At 58.2% G+C, this 23,838-nt stretch overlaps 12 protein-coding genes across 12 annotated transcripts; 6 read left to right on the top strand and 6 right to left on the bottom strand.

Annotated features, from left to right (window-relative positions):
• Window positions 1-173: 173 nt before the first annotated feature.
• On the top strand, window positions 174-6,112 carry SDRG_09562 (hypothetical protein; the record flags this gene model as incomplete). The annotated part of the gene is made up of 8 exons (XM_008615506.1): window positions 174-891; window positions 946-3,045; window positions 3,088-3,781; window positions 3,830-4,199; window positions 4,246-4,443; window positions 4,494-5,255; window positions 5,301-5,908; window positions 5,959-6,112. The coding sequence occupies 8 exons, from the start codon at window positions 174-176 to the stop codon at window positions 6,110-6,112; spliced, it is 5,604 nt and encodes a 1,867-aa protein (XP_008613728.1).
• A 74-nt stretch (window positions 6,113-6,186) lies between these two features.
• SDRG_09561 (hypothetical protein) lies at window positions 6,187-7,345 on the bottom strand. The gene is made up of 6 exons (XM_008615505.1): window positions 7,185-7,345; window positions 7,055-7,137; window positions 6,930-7,007; window positions 6,540-6,885; window positions 6,317-6,493; window positions 6,187-6,273 (listed from the first exon to the last, which is right to left on the bottom strand). Exons 1-6 carry the CDS (start codon window positions 7,273-7,275, stop codon window positions 6,236-6,238), a joined length of 813 nt encoding a protein of 270 aa, XP_008613727.1. The 5' UTR covers window positions 7,276-7,345; the 3' UTR covers window positions 6,187-6,235.
• A 594-nt stretch (window positions 7,346-7,939) lies between these two features.
• Window positions 7,940-9,546, top strand: SDRG_09560 (hypothetical protein). Its single transcript, XM_008615504.1, has 8 exons — window positions 7,940-8,094; window positions 8,143-8,301; window positions 8,350-8,833; window positions 8,875-8,945; window positions 8,996-9,075; window positions 9,133-9,193; window positions 9,248-9,360; window positions 9,412-9,546. The coding sequence occupies exons 1-8, from the start codon at window positions 7,959-7,961 to the stop codon at window positions 9,475-9,477; spliced, it is 1,170 nt and encodes a 389-aa protein (XP_008613726.1). The 5' UTR covers window positions 7,940-7,958; the 3' UTR covers window positions 9,478-9,546.
• On the bottom strand, window positions 9,450-10,902 carry SDRG_09559 (hypothetical protein). The gene has a single exon (XM_008615503.1). The coding sequence runs from the start codon at window positions 10,872-10,874 to the stop codon at window positions 9,549-9,551; it is 1,326 nt and encodes a 441-aa protein (XP_008613725.1). The 5' UTR covers window positions 10,875-10,902; the 3' UTR covers window positions 9,450-9,548.
• A 52-nt stretch (window positions 10,903-10,954) lies between these two features.
• On the bottom strand, window positions 10,955-12,097 carry SDRG_09558 (hypothetical protein; the record flags this gene model as incomplete). The annotated part of the gene is made up of 7 exons (XM_008615502.1): window positions 10,955-11,056; window positions 11,108-11,284; window positions 11,326-11,391; window positions 11,433-11,712; window positions 11,767-11,844; window positions 11,893-11,975; window positions 12,019-12,097. 7 exons carry the CDS (start codon window positions 12,095-12,097, stop codon window positions 11,019-11,021), a joined length of 801 nt encoding a protein of 266 aa, XP_008613724.1. The 3' UTR covers window positions 10,955-11,018.
• A 322-nt stretch (window positions 12,098-12,419) lies between these two features.
• Window positions 12,420-13,507, bottom strand: SDRG_09557 (hypothetical protein; the record flags this gene model as incomplete). The annotated part of the gene is made up of 7 exons (XM_008615501.1): window positions 12,420-12,457; window positions 12,500-12,676; window positions 12,722-12,787; window positions 12,831-13,110; window positions 13,161-13,238; window positions 13,285-13,367; window positions 13,411-13,507. The coding sequence occupies 7 exons, from the start codon at window positions 13,505-13,507 to the stop codon at window positions 12,420-12,422; spliced, it is 819 nt and encodes a 272-aa protein (XP_008613723.1).
• Window positions 13,508-14,307: 800 nt separating this feature from the next.
• On the top strand, window positions 14,308-15,965 carry SDRG_09556 (hypothetical protein). Its single transcript, XM_008615500.1, has 7 exons — window positions 14,308-14,865; window positions 14,913-14,995; window positions 15,048-15,119; window positions 15,159-15,498; window positions 15,558-15,592; window positions 15,645-15,786; window positions 15,836-15,965. The coding sequence occupies exons 1-7, from the start codon at window positions 14,766-14,768 to the stop codon at window positions 15,871-15,873; spliced, it is 810 nt and encodes a 269-aa protein (XP_008613722.1). The 5' UTR covers window positions 14,308-14,765; the 3' UTR covers window positions 15,874-15,965.
• Window positions 15,966-16,126: 161 nt separating this feature from the next.
• SDRG_09555 (hypothetical protein) lies at window positions 16,127-17,358 on the top strand. Its single transcript, XM_008615499.1, has 7 exons — window positions 16,127-16,241; window positions 16,287-16,369; window positions 16,420-16,494; window positions 16,541-16,880; window positions 16,927-16,961; window positions 17,008-17,149; window positions 17,197-17,358. Exons 1-7 carry the CDS (start codon window positions 16,139-16,141, stop codon window positions 17,241-17,243), a joined length of 825 nt encoding a protein of 274 aa, XP_008613721.1. The 5' UTR covers window positions 16,127-16,138; the 3' UTR covers window positions 17,244-17,358.
• Window positions 17,359-17,711: 353 nt separating this feature from the next.
• On the top strand, window positions 17,712-18,723 carry SDRG_09554 (hypothetical protein; the record flags this gene model as incomplete). The annotated part of the gene is made up of 6 exons (XM_008615498.1): window positions 17,712-17,799; window positions 17,845-17,927; window positions 17,970-18,050; window positions 18,168-18,393; window positions 18,448-18,618; window positions 18,659-18,723. 6 exons carry the CDS (start codon window positions 17,712-17,714, stop codon window positions 18,721-18,723), a joined length of 714 nt encoding a protein of 237 aa, XP_008613720.1.
• A 12-nt stretch (window positions 18,724-18,735) lies between these two features.
• Window positions 18,736-19,860, bottom strand: SDRG_09553 (hypothetical protein). Its single transcript, XM_008615497.1, has 3 exons — window positions 19,401-19,860; window positions 19,244-19,353; window positions 18,736-19,186 (listed from the first exon to the last, which is right to left on the bottom strand). Exons 1-3 carry the CDS (start codon window positions 19,760-19,762, stop codon window positions 18,771-18,773), a joined length of 888 nt encoding a protein of 295 aa, XP_008613719.1. The 5' UTR covers window positions 19,763-19,860; the 3' UTR covers window positions 18,736-18,770.
• Window positions 19,861-20,854: 994 nt separating this feature from the next.
• On the top strand, window positions 20,855-22,323 carry SDRG_09552 (molybdenum cofactor biosynthesis protein A). Its single transcript, XM_008615496.1, has 3 exons — window positions 20,855-21,124; window positions 21,174-21,392; window positions 21,443-22,323. Exons 1-3 carry the CDS (start codon window positions 20,939-20,941, stop codon window positions 22,223-22,225), a joined length of 1,188 nt encoding a protein of 395 aa, XP_008613718.1. The 5' UTR covers window positions 20,855-20,938; the 3' UTR covers window positions 22,226-22,323.
• SDRG_09551 (hypothetical protein) lies at window positions 22,175-23,243 on the bottom strand. The gene is made up of 2 exons (XM_008615495.1): window positions 22,591-23,243; window positions 22,175-22,540 (listed from the first exon to the last, which is right to left on the bottom strand). The coding sequence occupies exons 1-2, from the start codon at window positions 23,192-23,194 to the stop codon at window positions 22,536-22,538; spliced, it is 609 nt and encodes a 202-aa protein (XP_008613717.1). The 5' UTR covers window positions 23,195-23,243; the 3' UTR covers window positions 22,175-22,535.
• Between the last annotated feature and the right edge of the window lie 595 nt (window positions 23,244-23,838).

Raw genomic sequence — 23,838 nt, 5'->3', positions numbered from 1 at the left:
AAAATGGACGAATCAAAACGCCGTTGACAATCCAAACTGCGGATCCACGCCAGGAATCTCGGCGCTTGATACAAATTGCAGACCAGACTTGGTCTGGTGCTCGCAGCCGCCATTTTCTGGTCAAGCAACGTCCAACGCCTGGTCCCATTTCAGCTCATTTTCAAGTTGCAGTCATGGGCGGAGGAAGCAAGAAGGGCGGCCCGAAGGCACCCCCCAAGGGAGATCCGAAAGGGCCCCCGAAGACGCGCGGGCAAGGGCCGGCGACCGCGCGACCTGCGCGGGACACGTCCATCGACCTACCCTTCGCGCTCCGGCGTAAGGAGCCCTTCCATCCCGGGCGGTACCGTCGCGAGAACATGCAGGCCTTTATCGATGGCTTGGCAGACGCTGGCATCGTCGACGAGTTCATCCTCCTCACGGACAAGGAAGACCACGTGATCGAGAAGCTCGAGGCCATCATGAACCACCCGTACTCGGTGCACGACGGGTCGTTCGAGTCGCTCGCGGTCCCGCTCTTGCACTTTTTCACGTCGCGCGGCTTTGTGCACTCGCCCCACACGACCGACACGAAGCGCTTGTACCGCCTACTCCTGAACACGCCGCTCTTCCTCTCGCGCGTGCACCAGTGCTTGGTGCAAGGCGAAGCGCTCTTTAGTCACTTGACGTTCTACTACGAGACGCTCACCGCCTTTGCATCGCTCCTCCTGACGATCGTCAAGAAGGTGCCGAAAGCACCCCAAGACGAAGACTACTACGACTTTCTGGTCGAGCTCATGGCATGGTGTGGCACCTTGGACGAGCGCGGGTTGCAGGCGCTGCGCCACCTCGACGAAGCCATCTCGATTTGCCGGGAAATGGTCCCGTCCCGCGTTGCCCCTGTCGTGCCTGAGCGTACGAGCCTCTTCACCCTACTGCTTCCACTCATGCATCTCTGGTACATGGTAGGGGCGCGCTTTGCGATGATGCCAGCGGCGCGTCGACCGACCCAAGTCCCCGTAGTCGTCGAGGCGCAGCCCACGCACGACAACGCCCACGTCGATTTTCACGACATTCGCATCTTGCCGACGAACGGCGAGATGCGCAGCCTCGAGCCGCCCGCGCTGCCGCGGCACCCCAAGGCCAACGCGCAGAGCACGATGGCCGACCATGTGGACTTTCACTTTCGCCTTTTGCGCGAAGACGCGCTCGCCCAAATGAAGGTCGGGTTGCAGTGGTACCTCAACCCCGCGACACCGGCGCGCGAACGAAAGAAGCCGCCGCGCCACCTCAACCTCCCGCGTCTCAACGTCGCCGAGGGCGTCACGATGGACAAGGTGCGCGGCTCGCAGCGCCACGGCATCGTCTTTGAGATCCGCGCGCCGCAGCCCGTGGCGAACGCGTCCAAGGCGGCGCTCAAGGCCTTTTGGGCGGCCGACTCGCGCTACACGGTCGGGTCCCTCGTGTGCATTGCGGTTGCCGTCGACTACACTCGCCCGCCGCGCCCGCGCACCGAGTTGGATACGGTCGCCGACATGGCCTGCGACACGCTAATCTTTGGCACGGTCGCCGACCGTGACGAAGTCGCCCTCGTGTCGTCCCAAGAGACGTTCCACATTGGCATCAAGCTCTTGGACCCGCGCGAGATCCGGCTGCTCGTGCACGCGCTCGCACGCGGCGGCAACCACGTGCTGTTGGAAGTGCGCGGCCTTTTTTTCACGTCGTACGCGCCCGTGCTGCAGTCACTGCAGTCGTCCGAGATGCTCTCGCTGCCGGCCGAGCTCCAAGCGTGCCTCTATGGCGGCGCCGCCGGCCAGCGCATGTGGTCGACGATGCCGGCGTATCTTCGCGAGGCGCGGACGTTTGACTTGTCATTTCTGCTATCGCAACGGTACCGGTCGAGCATTGACTTGCGCAGCATTCGCATCGCGAGCCGGTCGCAGCTCGTCGAGCTCCTCGAGGACCATGCGCACGCGCTGATTCTGGACGCGTCGCAGATTTTGGCGTTTAGCGCGGCCATGACGCAGCAAGTATGCCTCATTCAAGGGCCGCCGGGGACGGGCAAGAGCTACGTTGGCGTCCACATTGTCGAGGCGCTCGTGCGCCAGCCACATCTGAACATGGGTCCAATTCTGTGCGTGTGCTACACCAACCACGCGCTCGACCAGTTTCTCGAAGAGCTCGTGACCAAGAAGATTGTCGACAGCAAGGACATGGTGCGCGTCGGCGGCCGAAGCAAGTCGGAGGTGCTCACGCCGGCGAGCTTGTACGCGATGCGCCAAGGCATGCCGCTCTCGCGCAACGAAGCGCATCGCCGGTTTGAGGTCAAGGACGAGTGCAAGAGACTGGAAGTCTTGCTCGACGACGTGCTGGTGGACGCATCGGAAGAAACCTTCTTCAAGTGGTGGAAGTACGAGCACGAGGACGCGTACGAGGACATTTGCAAGCTGGCCAAGCGTCCGTGGTCGGACGACGACGATGACCATGAAGCCGGCTACGCCGAGACGAAGCTGAAGAAGAAGGATGACGACGGCTTTGATGAGCAGAAGGGCAAGAAGAAGCAAAACAAGCGGTTCAAGGACTGGGAACGCGGTGCGCCAAGCCCCGACGGGCTGCACCGTGCGTCGCTGTGGCACTGGCCGGTTGCGCATCGCCGCTTGATGCTCGAGACGTGGAAGGACGAATATGCGACGGAGCTCAGCACGCGTAACAACAGCGTCTTTATCCAGTACGAAGACTGCGTCGCCAAGCTCAAGGAGCTCCAGACGAGCAGCGACAAGCGGTTGCTGCTCAAGGCCAAGATTGTCGGGATGACAACGACGGGCTGCGCGATGAACCAAGAGCTCGTGCGCAGCCTCGCGCCCAAGGTGGTGCTCATCGAAGAGGCGGGCGAGGTCCTCGAAGCGCATCTTCTCAGCTGCTTGTCGTCGGCGACCGAGCACCTTATCCAGATTGGCGACCACCAGCAACTGCGCCCGCTCGTGAACGAATATCCGCTCAGCTACCAGTCCAAGCGCGGCTACGACCTCGACATTTCGATGTTTGAACGACTCGTCGAGACGGCGCACGGTACGCACATTTTCATTTTGAGCTTACTGACGCCAAGTCTAGGCGGCATGGTCACGCTCCACACGCAACGCCGCATGGCGCCAGACATTTGCGACCTTATTCGCTTCCCGCTGTACCCGCAACTCGTAGACGGTCCCAACGTCTCGACGTACCCTCGTGTGCTGGGGTTCAACCACCCGCTGTGGTTCTTCGACCATTCGTACCTCGAAGCCGGCAACGAGCTCTCGCACCAGAACCCTGGAGAAGCGGATCTTGTGGTCGAGCTGGCGCTGCATGCGCTCATCAACGGTGCCAACGACGTTGTGATCCTCACACCGTACCTGGGGCAGCTTCAACTGCTGCGGCGCCGCCTCGAGGCCAAGCACCTGCGCCTCGCACTGGAAGAGAAGGACGAAGAGGCGCTGCGGGAGCTTGAGCTCGCCAACGAAGACGATGCGGCCGCCAACAATCCTCCTCTCGAGCCCGCCTCGGTCGTCGTCAAGAGCCTCAAGCAGTGCGTGCGGCTTTCGACGGTCGACAACTTTCAAGGCAACGAAGCCGATTTTGTGCTGATCTCGACCGTCCGCAACAACGAAGCGGGCTCGACCGGCTTTCTCAAGGTCTCGAACCGCGTCAACGTAATGCTCTCGCGTGCCAAGCACGGGATGCTGCTCCTCGGGTCGGCGTCGACGCTGCAAAAGTGCCGTCACGCAAGCATGTTCCACATTGTCCTCGACCTCCTCGAGCACAAACACATGTGCGTCATCGTACTCGGCGTATACTGTCTGATTGTCTTGTGCTGTAGGTTGGACAATTTCGTCGAATTGCGCTGCGAGACGCATGGCACCGTCAACCGCATCACAAGCGTCCAGGACATGCAGCGCCTCGCGCCGGATGGAGGCTGCACGATCCGCTGCGACGCGCGCCTGCCGTGTGGCCACGCCTGCGCCAAGCTCTGCCACCCCGATGACCCGGCGCACGTGACCAGCGTCTGCTTGGAAGCGTGCACGCGCGCGGTCGCTGCCTGTGGGCATCTCTGCAAGCAACGCTGCCACGAGACGTGCCGGTGCAGTGAGACGATTCCGCGATACCGTCTCGACTGCGGCCACGAGGTGTTCAACGTGGCCTGCGCACGCGTCCACGATCCGCTGCGCACGATCAAATGCCCGATGCAGGTCCGACGACAAGCAAAACATGACATGATGACGCTCTCTTGTCTAGGTGCGCGTCACAATGCCCGGTTGCAAGCACGAAGTGGTCGTCTCGTGCGCGATCGCCGAGGCGCTGGCCAAAGCGACGCGCGACCAGGACGCGAGAGCCCTTGCCAAGATTGCAAATGGGTGCTCGGCGCCGTGCGGGGGCATGCGGGACTGCGACCACGCGTGCACGCAGCGCTGCGCCACATGCATCGTTGTTGAGGTGCCTCTTTGAAACGATGCGATTCGGCAACTCAGATCCGATTGCTGTAGAAACCGATGCACGCAGGAAGCTGCGAGTACCCGTGCGACCGCGGGCTTGTCTGTGGCCATGCCTGCAAGGCGTTCTGTCACGCAGCCGACGCGTGTCCGCCGTGCGAGCTGCCGTGCACGGCCGTGTGCGAGCACTCCAAGTGTCCGTTGCCGTGCAAAGCGCCGTGTACGTCGTGCTCGGAGCCGTGCACGTGGTTTTGTCCGCACACTCAAACATCTTGTCCGCTGCCGTGCGGAAGTCCGTGTCTCCGTCTTCCGTGCGACGAGCGCTGCACCAAGGCTCTGAGCTGCGGCCACCAGTGCCCGGGCCTCTGCGGCGAAGCCTGCCCGACGCCCAAAAGCTGTCGCCACTGCGCGTCGCCCAACAACCGCCTCGAAATTGTCGACTTGATCATGCAGACGACCCTCGAGGAGCACGACCCGGACGAGTCGCCGCTCGTGACGTGGCCGTGCGGCCATAGCTTTACGACCGAGAGCATGGACGGATACTTGGATCTGAGCAGCGTCTTTGCGCTCGACGCTGCGTCTGGCAAGTACACGACCATCAAACCGCTGACGCTGCAAGCCATGACGTCCCAGCGCAAGTCGTGTCCGCTCTGTCGGCAGCCACTCCGAGGCGTGCACCGCTACGCTCGCGTGCTCAACTTTCAGAGTTTGTACGAAGCCGAGCTCAAGTACCTCAACGAAGCGATCGCGCACGTGTCGGCGTCGGGGGCCAAGCGTGCAGTGTCGCAGACGCTGTTGGATGTCACGGCGGCCATGGTAAGCAACCCCATGTGGGATGCAATGTCATGCGCATCATGCTAGGGCTGGTTCCAAACGCTCGTGGCGCGCTGCGCAGTCCTCGCGCCAAGCCACAAGATGGCGATCAAGGAGCTGCACTTTCTCCAGCGCCGCGACACGCCGGACCTCAACATGCACCGCTACCGCAACACGATGCAGTCGAAGGCGCTGACCCTTTTGCAGCTCGAGGCGCTCCACGTGGCGCTGGTCGTGCTCCACGGCCTCCCCAACGCCGAGGGCAAGGCGAAAGACAAGGCCAAAAAGATGAAGCATCTCGTCAACACGACGCTCAAGCTCGAAGCCAAGGCCAAGGCCCTCTGCGCCTCGGTCGAGTCGCACCGGTCGCTTGTCGACTGCAGCCTCCTCGGACTCAAGCTGCGCTTGGTCGCGATCCAGAGCGGTCTCGAGCCGTATGCGACCAAGGACCGCAAGTCGCTCCTGCGCGAGATGCGCGTCAGCGTCGATGAGGTTGCGGCCTCGGCGATGGCGACGTCGGCGCAAAAGGCTGAAGCAGAGCAGTGGTACACGCGCGCCTCGGGCATGGGCGCGCTGACGCAAGCCGAGAAGAAGGAGATCTTTCAGGTGTTTGCACGTGATCCGAATGGCTACAATTCGGGCTTTGGCGGCCACTGGTACAAACAGCGTTTGGCCCTCCTACCGACTGAAGGTTGTGTCGTTGTAGGTACAGCTGCCCGAACGGCCACCCGTACGTGATCACCGAGTGTGGTGGCGCCATGCAAGTGGCCACCTGCCCCGAGTGCAACGCGCCCATTGGCGGCACCAACCACAGTCTCCTGGGCACCAACCAGGCGGCCACCGCCTTCTTTCAGAGTTGATGACAAGCATGTGCGTCAGAATATGAATCTGGTATGTTTTGGATTTCTAGTCGCTGCCATGTCCAGATCTGGAAAAGATGGAAATAGGTGTAGTTAAGAGTTAAGCTTAGTTGAGCAGCGTTGTTAAAGCAGATGGAGCTTGCGGATCGCCTTGTATTGCTCTAAATAGTAATCTGAGCATACGATCAGGTACCAAGAGCGTACCAGGGATCTCCATCATGGCGGCGGTCGCAAAGCCCACTTCCGGGTTGCGCTTGTTGAACTGGAGCACTTTGGCGTACTCGACAAACTGAAAGTTGTCAAAGCGCCGGGACGGAAGGTTGTCGTCAAACTCGTTCATCATGTCCCACGGACCGTCGCCGACGCCGACCATGATGATGGCTACGCAATGCGATAAGCGATTGAAATCAACATGGGAAGACCATACAAATGGCAAAGTTGGACGCTGCGACGATCGCGTCGGACGTCTCCTTGACGTTGCTCACCTGCCCGTCCGCGACGATGACGAGGATGTGGTACTGCCGCGTCTCGCGCACGATGCGAATGGTCTCGTGGATCACGGGCGCAAAGTTGGTCGGCCCCGAAAGCTGCAACGTCGGCGTGAGTTGGTTGTAGCGCGTAAGAACCTCGGCAAAGCCTTCGCACGGCTTGCCACCGAGGCCCATGTTGAAGCACGAGTGACCGCCTGTCTTGGCGTCGCCAAACCCAAACGCCGGGATGAGCTTGTCGTCGTCGAATGGCTCGAGCGTCCGACCCACAATCTGAATCACAGACTATCGCAGCCATGAGATGCTGCCTGTATGATGCAGCGTCGTACCTGGTATGGGTTGCACTCAAAGCCCTTGGGGTCAATGTCGTGGAGGCAGCGGCCTTGGAACGAGCGCTGGCCGCTCCACTACGCGCCATATCTCATGCGCATGTAATATAGAGAAGCGGATGTACCTCGTTGGACTTGGTGTAATCAATGGCAAGGACAAGGTTCGACGACTCGAGGCCCGACTGGCGCAGCGCCAGCTGGAGCTCCTCTAGATTGATGGCATGAGCTAGCTGCTTGCACGGACGCTGCTCGTACCAAAGGTCTCGTACTTGTCGGCGATAGCCTCAAAGCTCGCTGTGGGTGCACTCACGACGACTTCGGCGATCGACGAGAAGAGGCTGCCCATGCTTCGTTGGGTTGGCAAGAGCGGAAATGGCTTCGAAAGATTTGCGCTAGTCGGCGGAATGTTGGTCGCGATGTCGGGTCCCAAAACTTTTGACAAAAATACAAAAATTTAGAAATGGACGTTCGATTGTCTATTCCCACGCAACCTCCACTACCCGCCCTAGTGACACACACGTTGGGAACGCTGTCAATTCATTCCCTCGACGAATGGGGGTCGGCGTCGACACATGTATATGTACCCGTGGGTCAACATGGATCCCTCAAGCTCAAGCTGCTGTGTCATCACATGATGTTGCGCTGCCCTTTCGGGACTGGGTCTGTTGTGCTTGGTAATCCATGGCATTTCCCAGGCGTATTCTCTTGTCCCGCGACTCCGTCGTGTCCATGTCTCAAGCCACTCTTGTTCAATCAACAGCATCCGCTGCTCCGTGTCGGCGCAAGCCCACAGACAAGCGCGCGAGACAACTTCGACTTGCGTGCGATTGTCTGATTAAGTTGCGTGGGTTTATCCAAATTAGGCCAACCCAGCACACAACTGACCCAACGTCGCCGCCAACGTTGTATTGTATTGCATACAAATTGATGGATATTAAATAAAAAGAGTTGAAAGCGCCATCATCTGGGGTGTTGCGTATCCGGTCGTTATCCGGTGCGCAGATTCCAACTCCACGTGTACGAAGGACGATGCTGCGCCAGCGCAACGTGGCCAAGGACGAGGACGCGGAGCATGGCTTCAGCACGAGTCGCATGCTCAAGAAGGTCGACGTCTACCCGAAGCTCCACCGCGAGTTCAAGGTGCAGACCGAGACCGGCGCCACAGGTACGACGCCATGCAGGAGCGAGGCCTCATGATGGCATGATGGAGCAGTGTCGATCGTCGCCATGGTGGTCATGGTCATCCTCTTCCTCTCGGAGCTGAGCCACTACCTTACGGTGGACCGCCACGAGCACATGGTCGTCGATACGTCGACGAACGAAAAGCTCCTCATCACGTTCGACATCAGCTACCCGGCGCTCAACTGCCGCGGTACAACGATGCATCTTTCTCTATCCTCGCACTCATAGCGCTATGCAGAGGCCCATATGAACTCGATGGACGTGGCGGGTGAGCTCCAGGTCAATCTGCACAACACGGTTTTCAAGACGCGGCTGGCGCCGGACGGGACGCCGATCGGGAAGGCGATTTCGCACGTGCCGAATGGCGCCGAGGTGCCCGCGACGCTCCCGCCCAACTACTGCGGCAGCTGCTACGACGCGCTGCACCCGACGGGCGCGCTGTGCTGCAACTCGTGCGACGAAGTCAAGGAGGCGTTCATGTTTAGCGAGAAATCGCTCGAGGAAGCCGAGGCCACCGAGCAGTGCATGCGCGAGGCCGGGAAGGAGGAGAGCGAGTCCAAGGATGGCGAAGGCTGCCGTCTCCATGGCACGATGGCCGTGAACCGCGTGGCGGGCAACTTTCACGTCGCCCTCGGCCGGACCTTTCACCGCCAGGGCCGGCTCGTGCACCAGTTTGTGCCTGGCCAGCAGTACTCGTACAACGCATCGCACGTCGTGCACAAGTACGGTGATGTCTCCTTCCCTTTCTTGATGTTCCGCCTAGGCTCTACTTTGGCACGCCGTTTCCAGGGCAGTCGAACCCGCTCGATGGGATGACCAAGATTGCCGACAAAGGTTCGTGTGAACAATATTGTCATCTTACACTAAATCCCCGAACTTTCTAGCGGGTGCTGTTTACCAATACTATTTGAAGATTGTACCGACCATCTACGACGACGGGTACGGCAGTGTCCAGTCCAACCAGGTACGACGCCATTGCAATCAAAATCGCAAGATCAGATCTGATCGGTCGGGTATCTAGTTTTCGTACACGCAGCAGACGCGGTTCCTCAACCCGTATGGCCAAATGACGGTGCTTCCTGGTACGTCCTCGGACTGGAAATGATGGATCGCCCGTGACGCGTCTTGTGTCACAGGCGTCTTCTTCATCTTCGACATTTCGCCCTTTATGGTGCAAATGGACGCGGCCCGCGTGCCCTTGACGCACTTTGTCATGCGTGTCTGCGCCATTGTCGGCGGCATGGTCTCGGTACGCAGCTCGTTCTCTCGTCTTCTCCAACCCACTCGTACTGTGTGCTAGATTGCCGGCTTTGTCGATGCGTTCCTGTACCACTACGGGTCGTCGCCCAAGGCAGCAGCGTTGTAGAGATAACGTGGTGAGCTTGTCTGGGTTGGTGTTCTATGGCTCTTTCAACATGACTCGCGACTCGTTTGTTGCTACTCCCACTTGGGCTTTTCCCAGCGACTCTCGCCCGTCTCGTGGCAGTAGTAGTACGGTGCGCCCGTCGCTTCGTCGTAGCAGAGCACCCAGCGGTCGTCGTCTTGCAGTGGCATTGCGAGGTTGTGGTCGATCGCAAACTCGGACGTGAACTGGCGGCTGCTCGACGGCACGAGCATGTCCTCGTCCGTCTCGCTCTCACTGCTAATGAGGCCCGACATGTTGCCGTCGTCCCGCGGACCCGACCTCCGCCGGCGCGCAACCACGCGCGGCCGCTCATGGTCCGAGTGGGCTTTTCCCAGTGGCCTGCTGAAGCTCGCGTCCGACTCGACCGACGTCGCTGGCGACGGCAGCGCCGACCGCGCGCGTGGGCGACTCTCACTCTCGTCCTTGCGCGGCGACGTGATCGCTGGCTTGGCCTTGGCCCGGACCCCGACCATCGCATCCGGTAGCGTGAGCTTGGGGCGGATCTTGGGGCTGAGTCGGCTGCTGGGCTCGGGCATCTTGACCGGCGACGCTGCTGTTGCAACTGTGAGAGCGTGCACAACGCTGTTGTGCATCTTGGTGCTGGCTGCGCCTGGCTTGGCGGGCGACGACTTGGCCTCTTTTGCAGATTCTTTGCCGAGCGCGCGGTGGCGCGGCGACACGGATGGTCGCGGTGTCGCCTTCTTGTCGATTGGTGTCGACGCGACCGCGTCAGCAATCGCAGGAAAGTCGCTCGATGGCGCGGCGTGGTCGAGCATGCGCTTGAGCAAAATGAGGAGCAGGCTGCCCATGTGGATGGTTGACAGCACGAGCGGGCACTGCAGGGCTTGCCAGTGCAGCGTGCCGCCCACGGGCTTGATGGCGCTGAGTCGAATCCGCGCATTGAGGCGCATGCCAATGACAAGGTACAGCGTCGGGGCAGACACGAGGTAGACGGACGTGGACTGCCGCAGTCGCCGCAGAATGCAGCTCTCGTGGCTCGCAGCGTCCATCTCGGGCGCGTCGCAGCAGCACGCGCAGCTGCAGAGCGAGAGGTAGATCCCGACGCCGACGCTCATGCCTGCTGCGCACGCGATCGGTGCGACCTTGAGCGCCACGTACGTCTGCGTGTACGAGCCAAAGAGCGCGAGATCGAGCACTTCGTTCGAGAGCTGGTGCTCGAGCGCGCCGCCGACGACGCCGACGCCAATGGTCGCCGCCAGCGCAAACGCCAGCTGCGACAGCGACAGAACGCGGCGGCGCGTGAGCTCGAGCGCAACGGCATAGGCCACCGCGAGGAGGAGGAGGAGCGCGCCGAGGAGGTCCTCGACGAGCTCGATCGGCCGGTCCGGCGACGCCATGCGACTAAATATAGGCAACCGTTGTTGGGGTCGTACCGGGTGTGGTTAGGGTACCACCGCCTGTCTATAGCGAGGCAGCATGCACGAAACAGGTTTGGGATTGACGCTTATATAAACTACGCTGGCGCCTCGAGTGTCGGCTGTCTACAGCAGGCCGAGCTTGCGAATGATCTTGTATTGATCTACATGGCATCGTATAGCGTTAGTGGTAGTAGGGGTGAAGGTCGTTCTACCTGGCACCTCCATGAGGGCTTGGGTTGCAAAGCCGACTTCCGGGTTGCGCGGGTTTTGCCGCAGCATCTTGGCGTACTCGACAAATTGAAAGTTGTCAAAGCGCCGGGACGGAATCTGGTCGTCGAATTTCTCCATCGTCTCCCAAGGACCGTCGCCGACGCCGACCATGATGATGGCTACAGCGCCGTGTTAGAGTCGGCTGTTTGCGTTCACGTACAAATCGGGTAGCTGGACGCCGCGACGATCGCGTCGATGGTCTCCTTCTCGTTGGTGACTTGGCCATCTAGAGGCGGTGAGGTGCAAAGTTCGTCGAACGAGGTCAACCTGCAATAATGAGCAAAATGTGGTACGACCGCTGCGCCTGCACGATGCGAATGGCTTCGTTGATGACGGGCGCAAAGTTGGTTGGCCCCGAGAGCGCCATCAAGGGCGTGATCTGGTTGTAGCGCTCGAGCACTTGGCCAAACCCGGTGCAGAGCTCGCCGTTGGGCAGGAATGGAAAGCACGCGCGGCCGCCCGTCGTGGCGTCGCCAAAGCCAAAGGCTGGAATGAGCTTGTCATCGTCGAATGTCTCGAGCGTCTTGCCCATGATGTGGATCACCGACTAGCCAACGCACATTGCTCGCGTCGGCGCTGTGTCGGGCTTGCAGTGTTGTACCTGGTACGGGTTCCACGTCTGGCCTGTGGGGTCAATGTCGTGCAGGCACTTGCCCTGGAACGAATGTTGGCCTGTCCACTGCAGCATGCATGCGTGAGAACGAGCCTCGAGCATGCCATGGCATACCGTGTTGGACTTGGTGTAGTCAATGGCGACGATGAGGTTGGACGACTCGAGGCCGGCGCCCCGCAGCGCCGCCTGCAGCTGCTCTAGGCCACGCTAAGTGGCGAGGCCACACGAGTGACGACGTACCATAGGTCTCGTACTGGTCCGGGATTGCGCGGAAGGTGCTGCTCGGGCGTGGCGCTGCGCGACTGTTCTCGGCGCCCATGGTTGAGATTGCAGAGTGATGGGTTCTGCGCTTCGAAAATAGAATCCACTGATTTTATTTTCTCTTGGAAAATGTATGAGAATCCAGGAAATACAATAGCACAGGTCTGCAGTAGCTTTTCCAACGTCTGCGCGCGTGGATTGGTCCAAAAGTCACCTTTCTAGCCAATCCCGTCGCGGAAGCGTGGCAGGTTCCCAGTCCAACAACGGTACATCGCACAGCTCCGCACCTCGTCCCCGCTGCAAGACAAGGCGTCGAGTGCATGAAACGAGCAAATTCGTTGGTATACGTCAGCGACAAGCCTGATGGCTCCTATCTGGGCTTAGAGCATGCCGAGGCGACGCAAGGTCTTGTACTGATCTACGCAACGGGTCAAGTCAGCTCGGACGAGCGAGAACGTACCTGGGATTTCCATGAGGGCCGACGTGGCAAAGCCCACTTCCGGGTTGCGCGGGTTGTGCCGCAGCGTTTTGTTGTACTCGACAAATTGAAAGTTGTCAAACTTGCGCGTCGGAATCTGGTCGTCGAAGCGCTGCATCATCTCCCACGGGCCATCGCCGACACCGACCATGACGATCGCTGCGTCATCCATGAGTCGTCGTCCTTTTAGCATCATCAACGTACACAGCGGAAAGTTGGAGGCGGCAACAATTGCGTCGATGGTTTCCTTCTCGTTGGTGACTTGGCCGTCTACGCGAAATGAGTGTCCAGGAATCAAAGCGAAGTGAAGAACCAGCAATGATCACGAGGATGTGGTACGACCGATGCGCCTGTACGATACGAATGGCTTCGTTGATGACGGGCGCAAAGTTGGTTGGGCCCGAGAGCGCCATCGCCGGCGTGATCTGGTTGTAGCGCTCGAGCACTTGGGCAAACCCCGTGAGCACTTCGCCGTTTGGGACAAACGGAAAGCAAGCACGGCTGCCCGTCGTGGCGTCGCCAAAGCCAAAGGCCGGAATGAGCTTGTCGTCGTCGAACGCTTCGAGCGTCTTGCCCATGATGTGGATCACCGACTAGAGCAAGGCGGTTCATTCGTCGGCTGCCGGCATTGATTGGAGTAGACCTGGTACGGGTTCCACGTCTGGCCGGTTTGGTCAATGTCGTGCAAGCACTTGCCCTGGAACGACTGCTGGCCCGTCCACTAAGGCGCTTATGAGCATGCACCGCCATGAGCATGTCGCGAGTACCGTGTTGGACTTGGTGTAGTCGATGGCGAGAATCAAGTTGGAGGATTCGAGGCCAGACGCCCGCAGCGCATGCTGGAGTTGCTCTGCGCCGAGATTAGGTCTCTGCGCTCAGTGCGAAGGGCGTACCGTAGGTCTCGTACTGGTCCGGAATGCGCTGGAAGGCCGGCGAACGCGGTGCGGGCGCGCGGGTCTGCGGCTTTGGCTTGCTGTTGTCCGAGCCCATTGCGCGAGTGACTGCGACAAGCAAATAAAAATGGCACCAGACGGCCTTGCTGAATGCAAATCAATGACGTTTTAAAAAATTCGAGGACCAGCACTCGGAATACCTAGGTTTACCCGATGGTGTGTGTTAAATGCGTTTATTGAGTAAGAGCATCTCCACCGGTTCCCTGTATCCCACACTGGCTCTGGGTTTGCGCGATTTCGCCCTGTATATGCGACACAGAGCAAGATAAAACAAACGCCCCAGCGGTCGCCCTGTAAAAAGATGCCGGGAGTCGCGATTTGTATGGCGTCGATAACTTCGAACTTCGTCTTAAAATTCGATTTTGTATTTTTTTTACTAGTATACAAAACATGAGTCATTCGCGATTTTACCGGGTAAAAAGCCAGGGTGCCCGGGCGCCCTGTATCGGGCGCCAGGATACAGGGCGCTCGGCCAATTTTTGCTCCACCCGGTAAAAATTATACAGATACAGGGCGATTTACAGGGACCGGTGGGGCATTTCCCCGGTAATTTTTTTACAAATTTGGAAATTTTACAGAGCCAGTGTAGGATAGCGCGGACCGGTGGAGAAGCTCTAATGGCAGCGAATGCCGCAATGTTGAGGCGAGGAAACACAATGGACTTTGGAGCAGCGACGTGTTGCAGCGCTCCGCGAACGAGATAAAGAGACGATGAATAGCTCGCTAAGAACTCGAAGCGACACATCCCTAGGATTCTTGAAGCGCGTCTGTCCGGGTTGTAGTCGGGCCCAGGTCCCTGACTGTCGGGGACAGGGCAGAACATGTTTGTTTTCGTTTCCGAAAGGCAACGAAAAGACAATAAAACACTGTCAAATGCTGCCTCGAGAGAGCTATGCCTTGTGGCTACGGGTCAAATATGTAGCTACCGGTAGCGCCTTGTCTGGCCTGCCTGGTAACAACGTTCAAGATCTGTGCTGCTGATTGTGCTTCGTTCGCAAAGACACGAGCAAACACTATGGTGGAGTTGAAGAGCGTAAAAGCCTTCGCCGCCGTTCACGCAGTCTCAACAGGCCAGTGATGAAGTGAATATTTCTTTGCCTCTCGACATACATGTAGTTCGCGAGAAGCTCTGTCGTCTTGCAACGTTGGGCTCTGTCAGCTGGCAATGGTCACCCTTCGCTTGGCTTGCACCATCCCCACCATCATTCCCGTTGCCCGCTCGACGTTAAAACCGTTTAACGTCTTTAGCATTTGACGTACATGTGCGTGGCATTTCCACATTTCTCGTCTGGGCCATGGGTCTCTTGTTCTCGACGTGCGGCACGAGCGACGATGGGACGCCACCTGGCGCGCTGCATCCCTTTCGCTCGATCCCAGACCACTACGAAACCTACGGTGCGACCGCCGCTTGCCGTGGCTGGTTGCCATTTTGACTTGAGTAGGCGAGCTTCAAGCTGCCCTTCGACGCGCAGGCCTCGAGTCGTCCAACTTGATCGTCGCCATCGACTACACCAAGTCGAACGAGGTGCATTGAGTTCGTACGTTAGCTCGCAATATCATCGTCGCCATTCGTCTAGTGGAGCGGCGAGCGCACCTTTCACGGCAAGAGTCTCCACGCCCTCGATCCACGGGAGTTGAACCCGTACCAGGTAATAAGACTAGCGCATTCGTGACTTTGATGCTGCTAGGCTGTGATCCAAATCTTGGGCCGCACGCTGGAAGTGTTTGATGACGACCGGTTGATCCCAGCGTACGGCTTTGGCGATATCACGACGCAGGGCAGCAAGTGCTTCCCGCTCTCGCTGGCACCGATTGAAGGCTTTGTCGAAGTACTCGCGCGCTACAACCAAGTGACGCCAAGCGTCAAGCTCTCCGGGCCGACAAACTTCGCCCCCGTGATCCACGAAGCCATCCGCATCACGCGCGAGACGCAGGCGTACCACATTCTCATCATCGTCGCCGACGGCCAAGTCACGAGCGAAAAAGAAACCACCGACGCGATCGTCGAAGCGTCCAACTACCCGATCTGTACGCCACAGAAGGAGGAAGCCGTGTCCTTGGCACTCATAGTGGTTGCGTTTTTATAGCCATCGTGGTCGTCGGCGTCGGGGATGGTCCTTGGGTTTGTCCGATATAACCTTATGTAGGCTCGTTGCAAACGAAGTGGCTCCTAGGATATGATGCACGAGTACGACGACCAGCTTCCGCGTCGTCGCTTTGACAACTTTCAATTTGTCGATTTTGCAAGCGTTCTCAAACTCAACGCCCGAAACCCGGACGTTGGTTTTGCCACGGCTGCTCTCATGGAGATCCCAGGTAGCGTTTTTGGCTATGTGATACGTCTATATAGCTATGCGCGATGTAGAGCAATACAAGGCCATTCGGCGTCTCGGGCTCCTGTGATCGCGTCTTGGCCGACCGACTACCGTACAATCAGGCCACTGTGGACCCAGCACTAAGTAAGGTCTAGTATAATGTCATGTACATCTTTCTCACTTCTGTCAACGTGAGTTTTCATCGAGGCGATAAGAAGTTGAGGCGTCGTCGTGGCGAGTTGGTGATGACGTCGCATCTACTTTTCTGCTTGTTGTGATGGGTTTAACCTATTTAACGTATGTACCTCGTTTATGATGCGCCAATCAGCACTCAGTTTGCACTTCGAACGACGATGGGGCAACTGATCTCGGCGTGCTGCGGCGTCGACGAGGACCACAACCTGCACTCGTCCACGCGCCGTTGCAAGTCGACGGCGACGAAATATGAAAGCTACGGTACCCTTCTTCGCTACGCTACCTGCAGCTTACGCTGGCAAGTAGAGGAACTTCAGACGTCGCTGCAGGAAGCCGGCCTCGAGACGTCGCACCTTCTCATTGCTATCGACTACACGCGTTCCAACGACGTACGCTTCAATGGCCGTTCTCAATCGATCATCAGTCGTATCCTTGCTAGTGGAATGGCAAGTGGTCCTTTGGCAAGTCGCTGCACTACATTGACCCAAGCGATGTCGACGCCAACCCGTACCAGGTGCCTCGTCTGCCAGAGGCTTGTGGCTCACATCTGTCGCGCGTAGGCGGTGATTCGCGCCTTGGGGAAGACGCTGGAAGCCTTTGATAAGGACCAGCTCATTCGACTGTACGGCTTTGGCGACGCCACCACGCGCGATGTGTCGTGCTTCAAGCTCGACGACGCGCCGTGCCGAGGGTTCACCGACGCGCTCGAGCGCTACAAGGTTGTAACGCCAACGGTGGCACTCGCGGGACCCACAAGCTTTACGCCAATCATCGAAGAGGCGGTGCGCCTCGTCAAAGCAACGCAGCAGTATCACATCCTCGTCATCATCGCCGACGGCCAAGTGACGTGCGAGACAGAGACCGCCGATTCGATCGTCGCTGCCTCCAACTCTGCCTTGTGTACGTTCCCGTGTATTGTTCGGGTTCATTGACGCTTGCGATGCAGCCATCATCATGGTCGGCGTCGGTGACGGTCCGTGGGTAACTCGCTCTCTTTGATGTTTTTGTGCACAAAGGCTAATTGTAGGATATGATGAACAAATATTCCGACAAGCTCACGCGGCGCCGGTTCGAGAACTTTCAATTTGTCGAATACAACAAAGTGCTCGAGTTTAATGTGGCCAACCCACAAGTTGGCTTTGCCGCTGCCGCGCTCGCAGGTATCCCAGGTACTACGCTTGCAAATCGAAATGCTGCGTCTCATGCTACGATGCAGCGCAATACAAGACCATTCGCCAGCTCGGTCTTCTTCCAGAACACTAAGGATGCGTCGAATCATAAGAAACGAGCAAACCGCGTCGTTAGTCGCAAATAAACCCTATAAACCCTCTTTGACGTCAGACAGTAGACAATTATGCTTGTAGAAAGTGTATATTAGTGCGTCATCGATTCGATCGCAGAGGTTTCGGTCGTAGACCAAACAGCGCCTATGTACCACCCAAAACACTCGTGAAGAATCACATGATTTGTTGATTTCGCTCGGCAGTTTTGTCGGTCACTGATAAATCAAGAAAGCAAGCCAGAAAGCCAACAACCCAGCGGCAGCGGATGTCACAAAGACCATCATTCCAAATCCCTAGCCCTACATTCGGGCATGTCAAAGGGACTTGCGAGCGAGGTGGAGAGAGCTGGATGAGAGTACGATGCTTGTCTTTGCTCAGTATCGCATGGCTACGTGAACAGAGAGTAGTGCTATACAACCAACGGTGCGTGCATTTTTCGTTTTGCGCGATGCGCAAGAGTCTCTTTGGCTGCAGCATTGGCAAGGCGATGGTACCAAAACCGAAAGATGCGGTCGAAGACTGCTATGCAACCTACGGTACGCCACCAATCGCACTTGGCGCCATCAACGATGTTGCGCTAGAGGATCTGCAGCGGGGGCTACGCATGTGCGGCCTCGAGTCCTCCAATGTCGTCGTTGCCATCGACTACACCAAGTCCAACACGGTAGCAGCTCACCTAAATCCCCTCTTCACTTTACGGTTTTAGTGGACTGGCGAAACCTCGTTTGGTGGGAAATGCCTCCACGACATTGATGCGGAGCATGGCGCCCTGAACCCGTACCAGACAGTCATCCAAACGCTGGGCTGAACGCTCGAAGTCTTTGACGATGACGGACTCATCCCTGCGCTGGGCTTTGGCGACATCCACACCGCAGGACACGCTTGCTTCAACCTCGGCATCGAGGGGCAGCCGTGCGAGGGCTTCGCCGGCGTCCTCGCGCGCTACAACCAAGTGACCCCGACCGTCAAGCTCTCGGGGCCAACAAACTTTGCGGCCGTGATCCACGAGACCATTCGCATTGTCAAGATGACGCGGCGCTACCACATTCTTGTCATCATCGCTGACGGACAAGTCACGGACGAGAAGGGGACTGACCGCGCCATCGTTGAGGCCTCCAACTACCCCATCTGTACGAACGGAAGCGTTTGCATGCGCATCTCACCACAACTCACTAACGATGTAGCCATCATTATGGTTGGCGTTGGCGACGGACCGTGGGGTACGATGTGCGACTTTGACGATCCGATGCGGCGCCGGCGCTTCAACAACTTTCATTTTGTCGAGTTCAGCAATAGCAGGTCGGCGAGCAACCCGGACATTGCCTTTGCCACCGCGGCGCTCAAGCAGATCCCCGGTACGTCCCATACGCTGGATGAAAATGACCTCGAACGGAGATCAATACGTGCACATACGCAAGGAAGGCCTGCTAACGGTGTACCCGGACACGCCTGCGCACTAGATAACACTCGAAGGACGAACAAAAACATCATTTTTCAACCTTTGACGCTACACGGTCTTGGTCTTGGCAGCTGGTGTCAAGTAGTCGAAGACATCAAGCCAACACGGTTCGCCCTTGGCCGCCTTGGCGCGCTGAAGCTCGCGGAACGCGGCGTCTGTGCCGCAGACCCAGTCCCAGAACGAAAACATTGAGCCAAAGTTGCAGTCGAACTTTTCGTGGTGGTAGTCGTGACGCAGCGTACCGCTCAGAATCGGGATCAAATGGCCGGGCGCCAGCGGGAACTCAAACCCCGAGTGCGAGTCGATCGTCTCGAGCAAGCGGTACGTCGTCCAGATCCAGATTGGCAGCATGTGCCGGCACACGAGGAGCGGGCCCGCCATCGTCGCGCCCGTCGTCAAAAGCTCTTCGAGCGGATGCGTGTACACGGCCGTGAGCCCAAACGGTGCGCGGTACTCGTGGTGCACTAGATTTCCAACTCAGATCTCAGATCTCAGACGACAACTAGAAAATCTGTACATACCTTTGTGCACGTGCTTGTAAATGCGCTTCCAATGCAAGAAGCGATGGCACCAATAAAAGCAAAAGTCTTCCGCGAGCATGCACGCGAGAAACTGGAGCGCGATTGTCGACCTATGCGTAGGATGAGTACCGAGATGCACGCTGTCGTGATGGCTTACGGCTTGGGAAGCGGCGACGAGACCGAGATGCCGAGCCACTGCATGAGCGGCAAGTTGACGTAGAGCAAGCCCATGTGGATAAGGAGGTGGTTCCCGACTGCGAGCTTGAGGCAGCGCAGGTAGAGCGCGATGGTCGGAGGCTTTGTCGGCTGGATCTTGTACTTGCGCAGCGCGGGCGTGGCGTCCATGAGGGCGTAGACGAGCGAGCCGCCAAAGAGCGCCAGCGTCGAGAGTGTCACCGTGCACCAAAAGTAGATGGTAAAGTCCGAGCAACGCGCTTGGAGCGCTGCCCAGTAGGGCTCGAGCAGGTCGAGGTTGTCGTAGCGTTCGATCCAGTCGAGCGCCGAAGCCATCATCGTCATGGTCGTCGTCCGTGTCCTTGGCGGTCAATTCGCAAGTGACCGGCACCGAAAATGACCTTTGGTGCTTACGTACACGATGACGCAAACGCCAAGTTGCGGCAATCGAAATTCGGACTTTTTATATGGTCCAATGCAAAAAGGACCGAATTAGGATGTTGGACCAGGTGGGCGGAGGCCTAATTAGGATATATGCTCACGTGAACGTCATGGAAACTTCAAGATGGACGGCGATCTTGGGTCCACGAAGATTGAAGTGAGCTCGGAAAGCTGCCGCACGAGAAGAAAAGGCCGTCATGATGAGGCAAGCAACTACGCAATCGCACCCTAATTAGATTGCAGCACGGAGACAACTGCCCTCTTTCTTCTGGCAACCCGTCGCCCCACGCACCGAGTCGCTCGTACGGGAGCACGGGGAGTGGCGAATTCTGCTCGTTCACACGGGATTGAACAAACCAACGCAACCGTGCAAACTAGCACGCTTGGCATGCACTGAGCGACGTGGCTCCGAACGGGGTTCAGGCGCTTTGGCCCACTACGTCACGAGAATTGCCTTGAGGGTAGTCCAAAAGGTTGCGAACATCGCGATGGTTGATGTCAACTGTGTTATAAAATACGGCTTGGAGCTAAACCATTCAAAACGACGCTTTCCTGCGAAGCGGCTACGGACATAGGAGGTTATCCAGCATCAATAGTGAGATTGAACAAGTCATTCAATGGCAACGTACGTCTCCATAATGCGTGGAGCGAAAATGACACGAGGAGGGCGTTTTTGTCGCTAACTGGGTTGCAGCATGGACCCCGAGACGCAAGCTTCTATTTTGCTGTGTATCCGCGAAGTCTGGATAGCTTGTCCACGGTGCCGCGTACTCAAGTGTTGATGCCGTGCTGGGATAGCGTGCTTGGAGCAGTGTGCTTGGAGAGTGCAGGTGCGATATTTCCGTTCTGGTTTCTCCTAAACGACACACCGTTTCTACCGAAAATCTGGGTTTTTGTCGAGATTACCGAAGCATCATACCGTAAAACGTCGCGTGAATGTTCCAAATATACCGTAACAACACTGACATTGCACCAAACGGCAAGCACAACCCGACCCCTCGCTTCATACAAAAAGCAAGGTTTTTGGCGGCGGAACCTTCCGGACGATCGCATCCGGATTTCTCCATCTGATTTGTCGCGATGATGGCCGCGCGGTTCCTCCAGCGCGCGCTCTCGACCGCGACGCACGTCACGCCGCGCCGCTCAAGGCTCCAGGCCGGTCCGTCTCTTGCAGACTTTGTACGCGCTTCGGGCGAGCCAGCAGCGCCATCGACCGAAGACAACGTGGCGGCCATGCGGGCGCTCGTCGCGCAGCTACAAGCCGCGGTACAGTGCAGCGCTTCGCTCAACGGACGTCTCACACATTATGGATCAGGAGAAGGAAGACAACCTCGTTGATACCTTTGGGCGCGTGCATACCTGTCTGCGTATTTCGCTCACGGAGCGCTGCAACCTCCGGTGCCAGTACTGCATGCCAGCCGACGGGGTGCCATTGCAGCCTCACGACAACATGCTCACGACCGACGAAATCGTCCGGCTCGCATCGCTCTTTGCGGCCCATGGCGTCACAAAGCTTCGGCTCACGGGCGGCGAAGTACGTCTTGCGTCGTGCACGGAGAGCTCACGCTTCTATGACTGTCGTAGCCGCTCCTGCGCAAGGACATAATCCCGCTGACGCAGGCGCTGCATGCGATTCCCGGCATCGCGTCGGTTGGCGTCACGACCAACGGCATCGCGCTACCAAAACACTCGTCGGCGCTCACAGCGCTCCACACGCGGCTCAACATCTCGCTCGATACGCTGGACGCACGCAAGTTTGAGCACATTACGCGCCGGAAAGGCTTTGCGCGGGTCATGGCGGCGATCGAAGTGGCGGCGGCCACGTCATCCGTGCCCGTCAAGATCAACTGCGTCGTCATGCGCGACTTCAACTTGTCCGAAGTGGCGGACTTTGTCGCGCTGACGATCGACAAGCCAATCGATGTCCGCTTCATCGAGTGGATGCCGTTCGACAGCAACCAGTGGAGCGATCGCACGTTTGTACCGTACCGCGAGATGCTCACGCGCATCGAAGAGGCGTTCCCGCTGCGGACGCGCAAGCTCGCCGACGACGACCACGACACGGCCAAGGCGTACGCGATCGACGGCGCGCGCGGTCGATTCGGCTTTATCACGAGCATGAGCGAGCACTTTTGCGGTGGCTGCAACCGGCTCCGGCTCACGGCCGACGGCAACCTCAAGGTCTGTTTGTTTGGCCACACGGAAGTGAGTCTCCGCGACGCTCTCCGCGCGGGCTTCTCGGACGACGAGCTCCGGCTCATTGTGCAGGCCGCGGTGAAGCGGAAAAAGTTCGCGCTCGGCGGCCACGGCGACATGTATGGCATTGCCAGCGCCAAGAACCGGCCCATGATCCTCATTGGCGGCTAGCGCATACGGTCGATATTGGTGCTTAATATGACTCGTCGAGGCTGCTTGTGTGTCTACGTACTAAGCAGCGGAATTGCGCTTGACGTGTGCACCTTTGCCTTGGGCATCCTGATGCGCGTGCTTCGCGCTTGACCATCTTCCTTGCACGTACGTCGTCCATGCCCAAGGACTTGAACACTCATGATAAGACACACTCTTCTTGGATCATCAAGTTAACGAAGCCTTGACGCGTGCGCATCTACACACGGTTTGAGAGGTGGTGCGACCAACAACACAATGCTGCGTAGTGTACGAAGTGGGTGCATCCGCATTACTCTAGCACAGGACATTATGAGCGCCTCCTGAAGGCGATGATGAGACCATACCGAATGAGTTCTTGCGCTTGGCAGGGCTGCCGCTTTGGCTGCGACGCGCTTTTTCACGAGACGGCGACCGCGACGGCGAGCGCGATTTCGAGCGACGAAGGCGATCGCGGCTGCTGTTGCGACGATCGGGGCTGCGGCTGCGACGGTCGCGCGCGCGGGCATCGATGGCTTCCTGCCGACGCATCTGCTCTGGCGTCTTGCGGCGCTCCTTGGCGAAAAGGACGCCGATTTCAACACCCATAAACTGTGTGCGGTCCATCTGGTGCTTGACCTCGCGGGCCTCACGAATGTCGGCAAACTCGATGAAGGCGAAGCCACGGTGCTCGCCCGTCATGTGGTCCTTCGGGATGTAGGCGTCCCGGATGTCGCCCTCGCGGCGCGTGAACGCCTTGCGAAGATCCTCGGGCGTCGTGTTTTGCGGGATGCCACGGACGAGGAGGCTCGCCGGCTCCGGCGCGGGACGGCGGCGGTCGTCATCACGGCGGCGGCTGCGGTCACGGCTACGGTCGCGACTGCGGTCACGGCTACGGTCACGGCCGCGGTGGCGGCGGCCGTGGCTTCGGCTGCGCGAGCGGGTTCGGGAACGACTTCTGCTACGGCCCATGCCAATTTCGAATGGGCCGAGGGAGGAGGTGAGCTCTTCGAAAATCCCGTCGTATCAGCCAATCCCCACCGCACAATTTCAGAACCCCCACGATTTTGACCAATCATGCAATCGGTTGCCCCTCGCTCCTAAATTCGGCATTTCGATTCGAATGAGCGAACCAAAGTGGCATCAAAATCGAAGGTGCCGAAATTAAACTCTGAATTTTTTGGCGCACACCTTCCATTCCAGGAAGCAGCACCCCATGCATAATCTCAGCGTTAGCGCTCGTGGAGACCAGCGCCTTTGGTGAAATCTAAAGTGTATTTTCCCGTCCATGGAGAATACACGCCAACTGTACACGCTCACGTGGTGAAGAGACCGCCCACTTTAATGTGGCACCTCCAGAACCAGGTTGAATCCGCGACAAAGTATCTTCTTTGAGGCAGGAACGCGCGAATCCCAGACGCACATTAATGGCCACAGTGGTTGGCTCCGCATTCTCTTCTTGCCAAGTCCAAACCAGCCTAACGCCACCATGGAGCAACGACTGCAAGCAAAACACGGAGCACCTCGTCATGTTATTTGTTATCATCGCCCTTGGTCTTATATCTAAGCAGCCGGCGAATGAACAAGTCGACGAACTCCTGTCTCGGTGTCTAGTC

The sequence above is a fragment of the Saprolegnia diclina genome (assembly GCF_000281045.1).
Source record: "Saprolegnia diclina VS20 unplaced genomic scaffold supercont1.30, whole genome shotgun sequence".
NCBI lineage: Eukaryota > Oomycota > Saprolegniomycetes > Saprolegniales > Saprolegniaceae > Saprolegnia > Saprolegnia diclina.
Note: the sequence above shows the minus strand (reverse complement) of the source record. Positions and strands in the feature narration are given on the sequence as shown.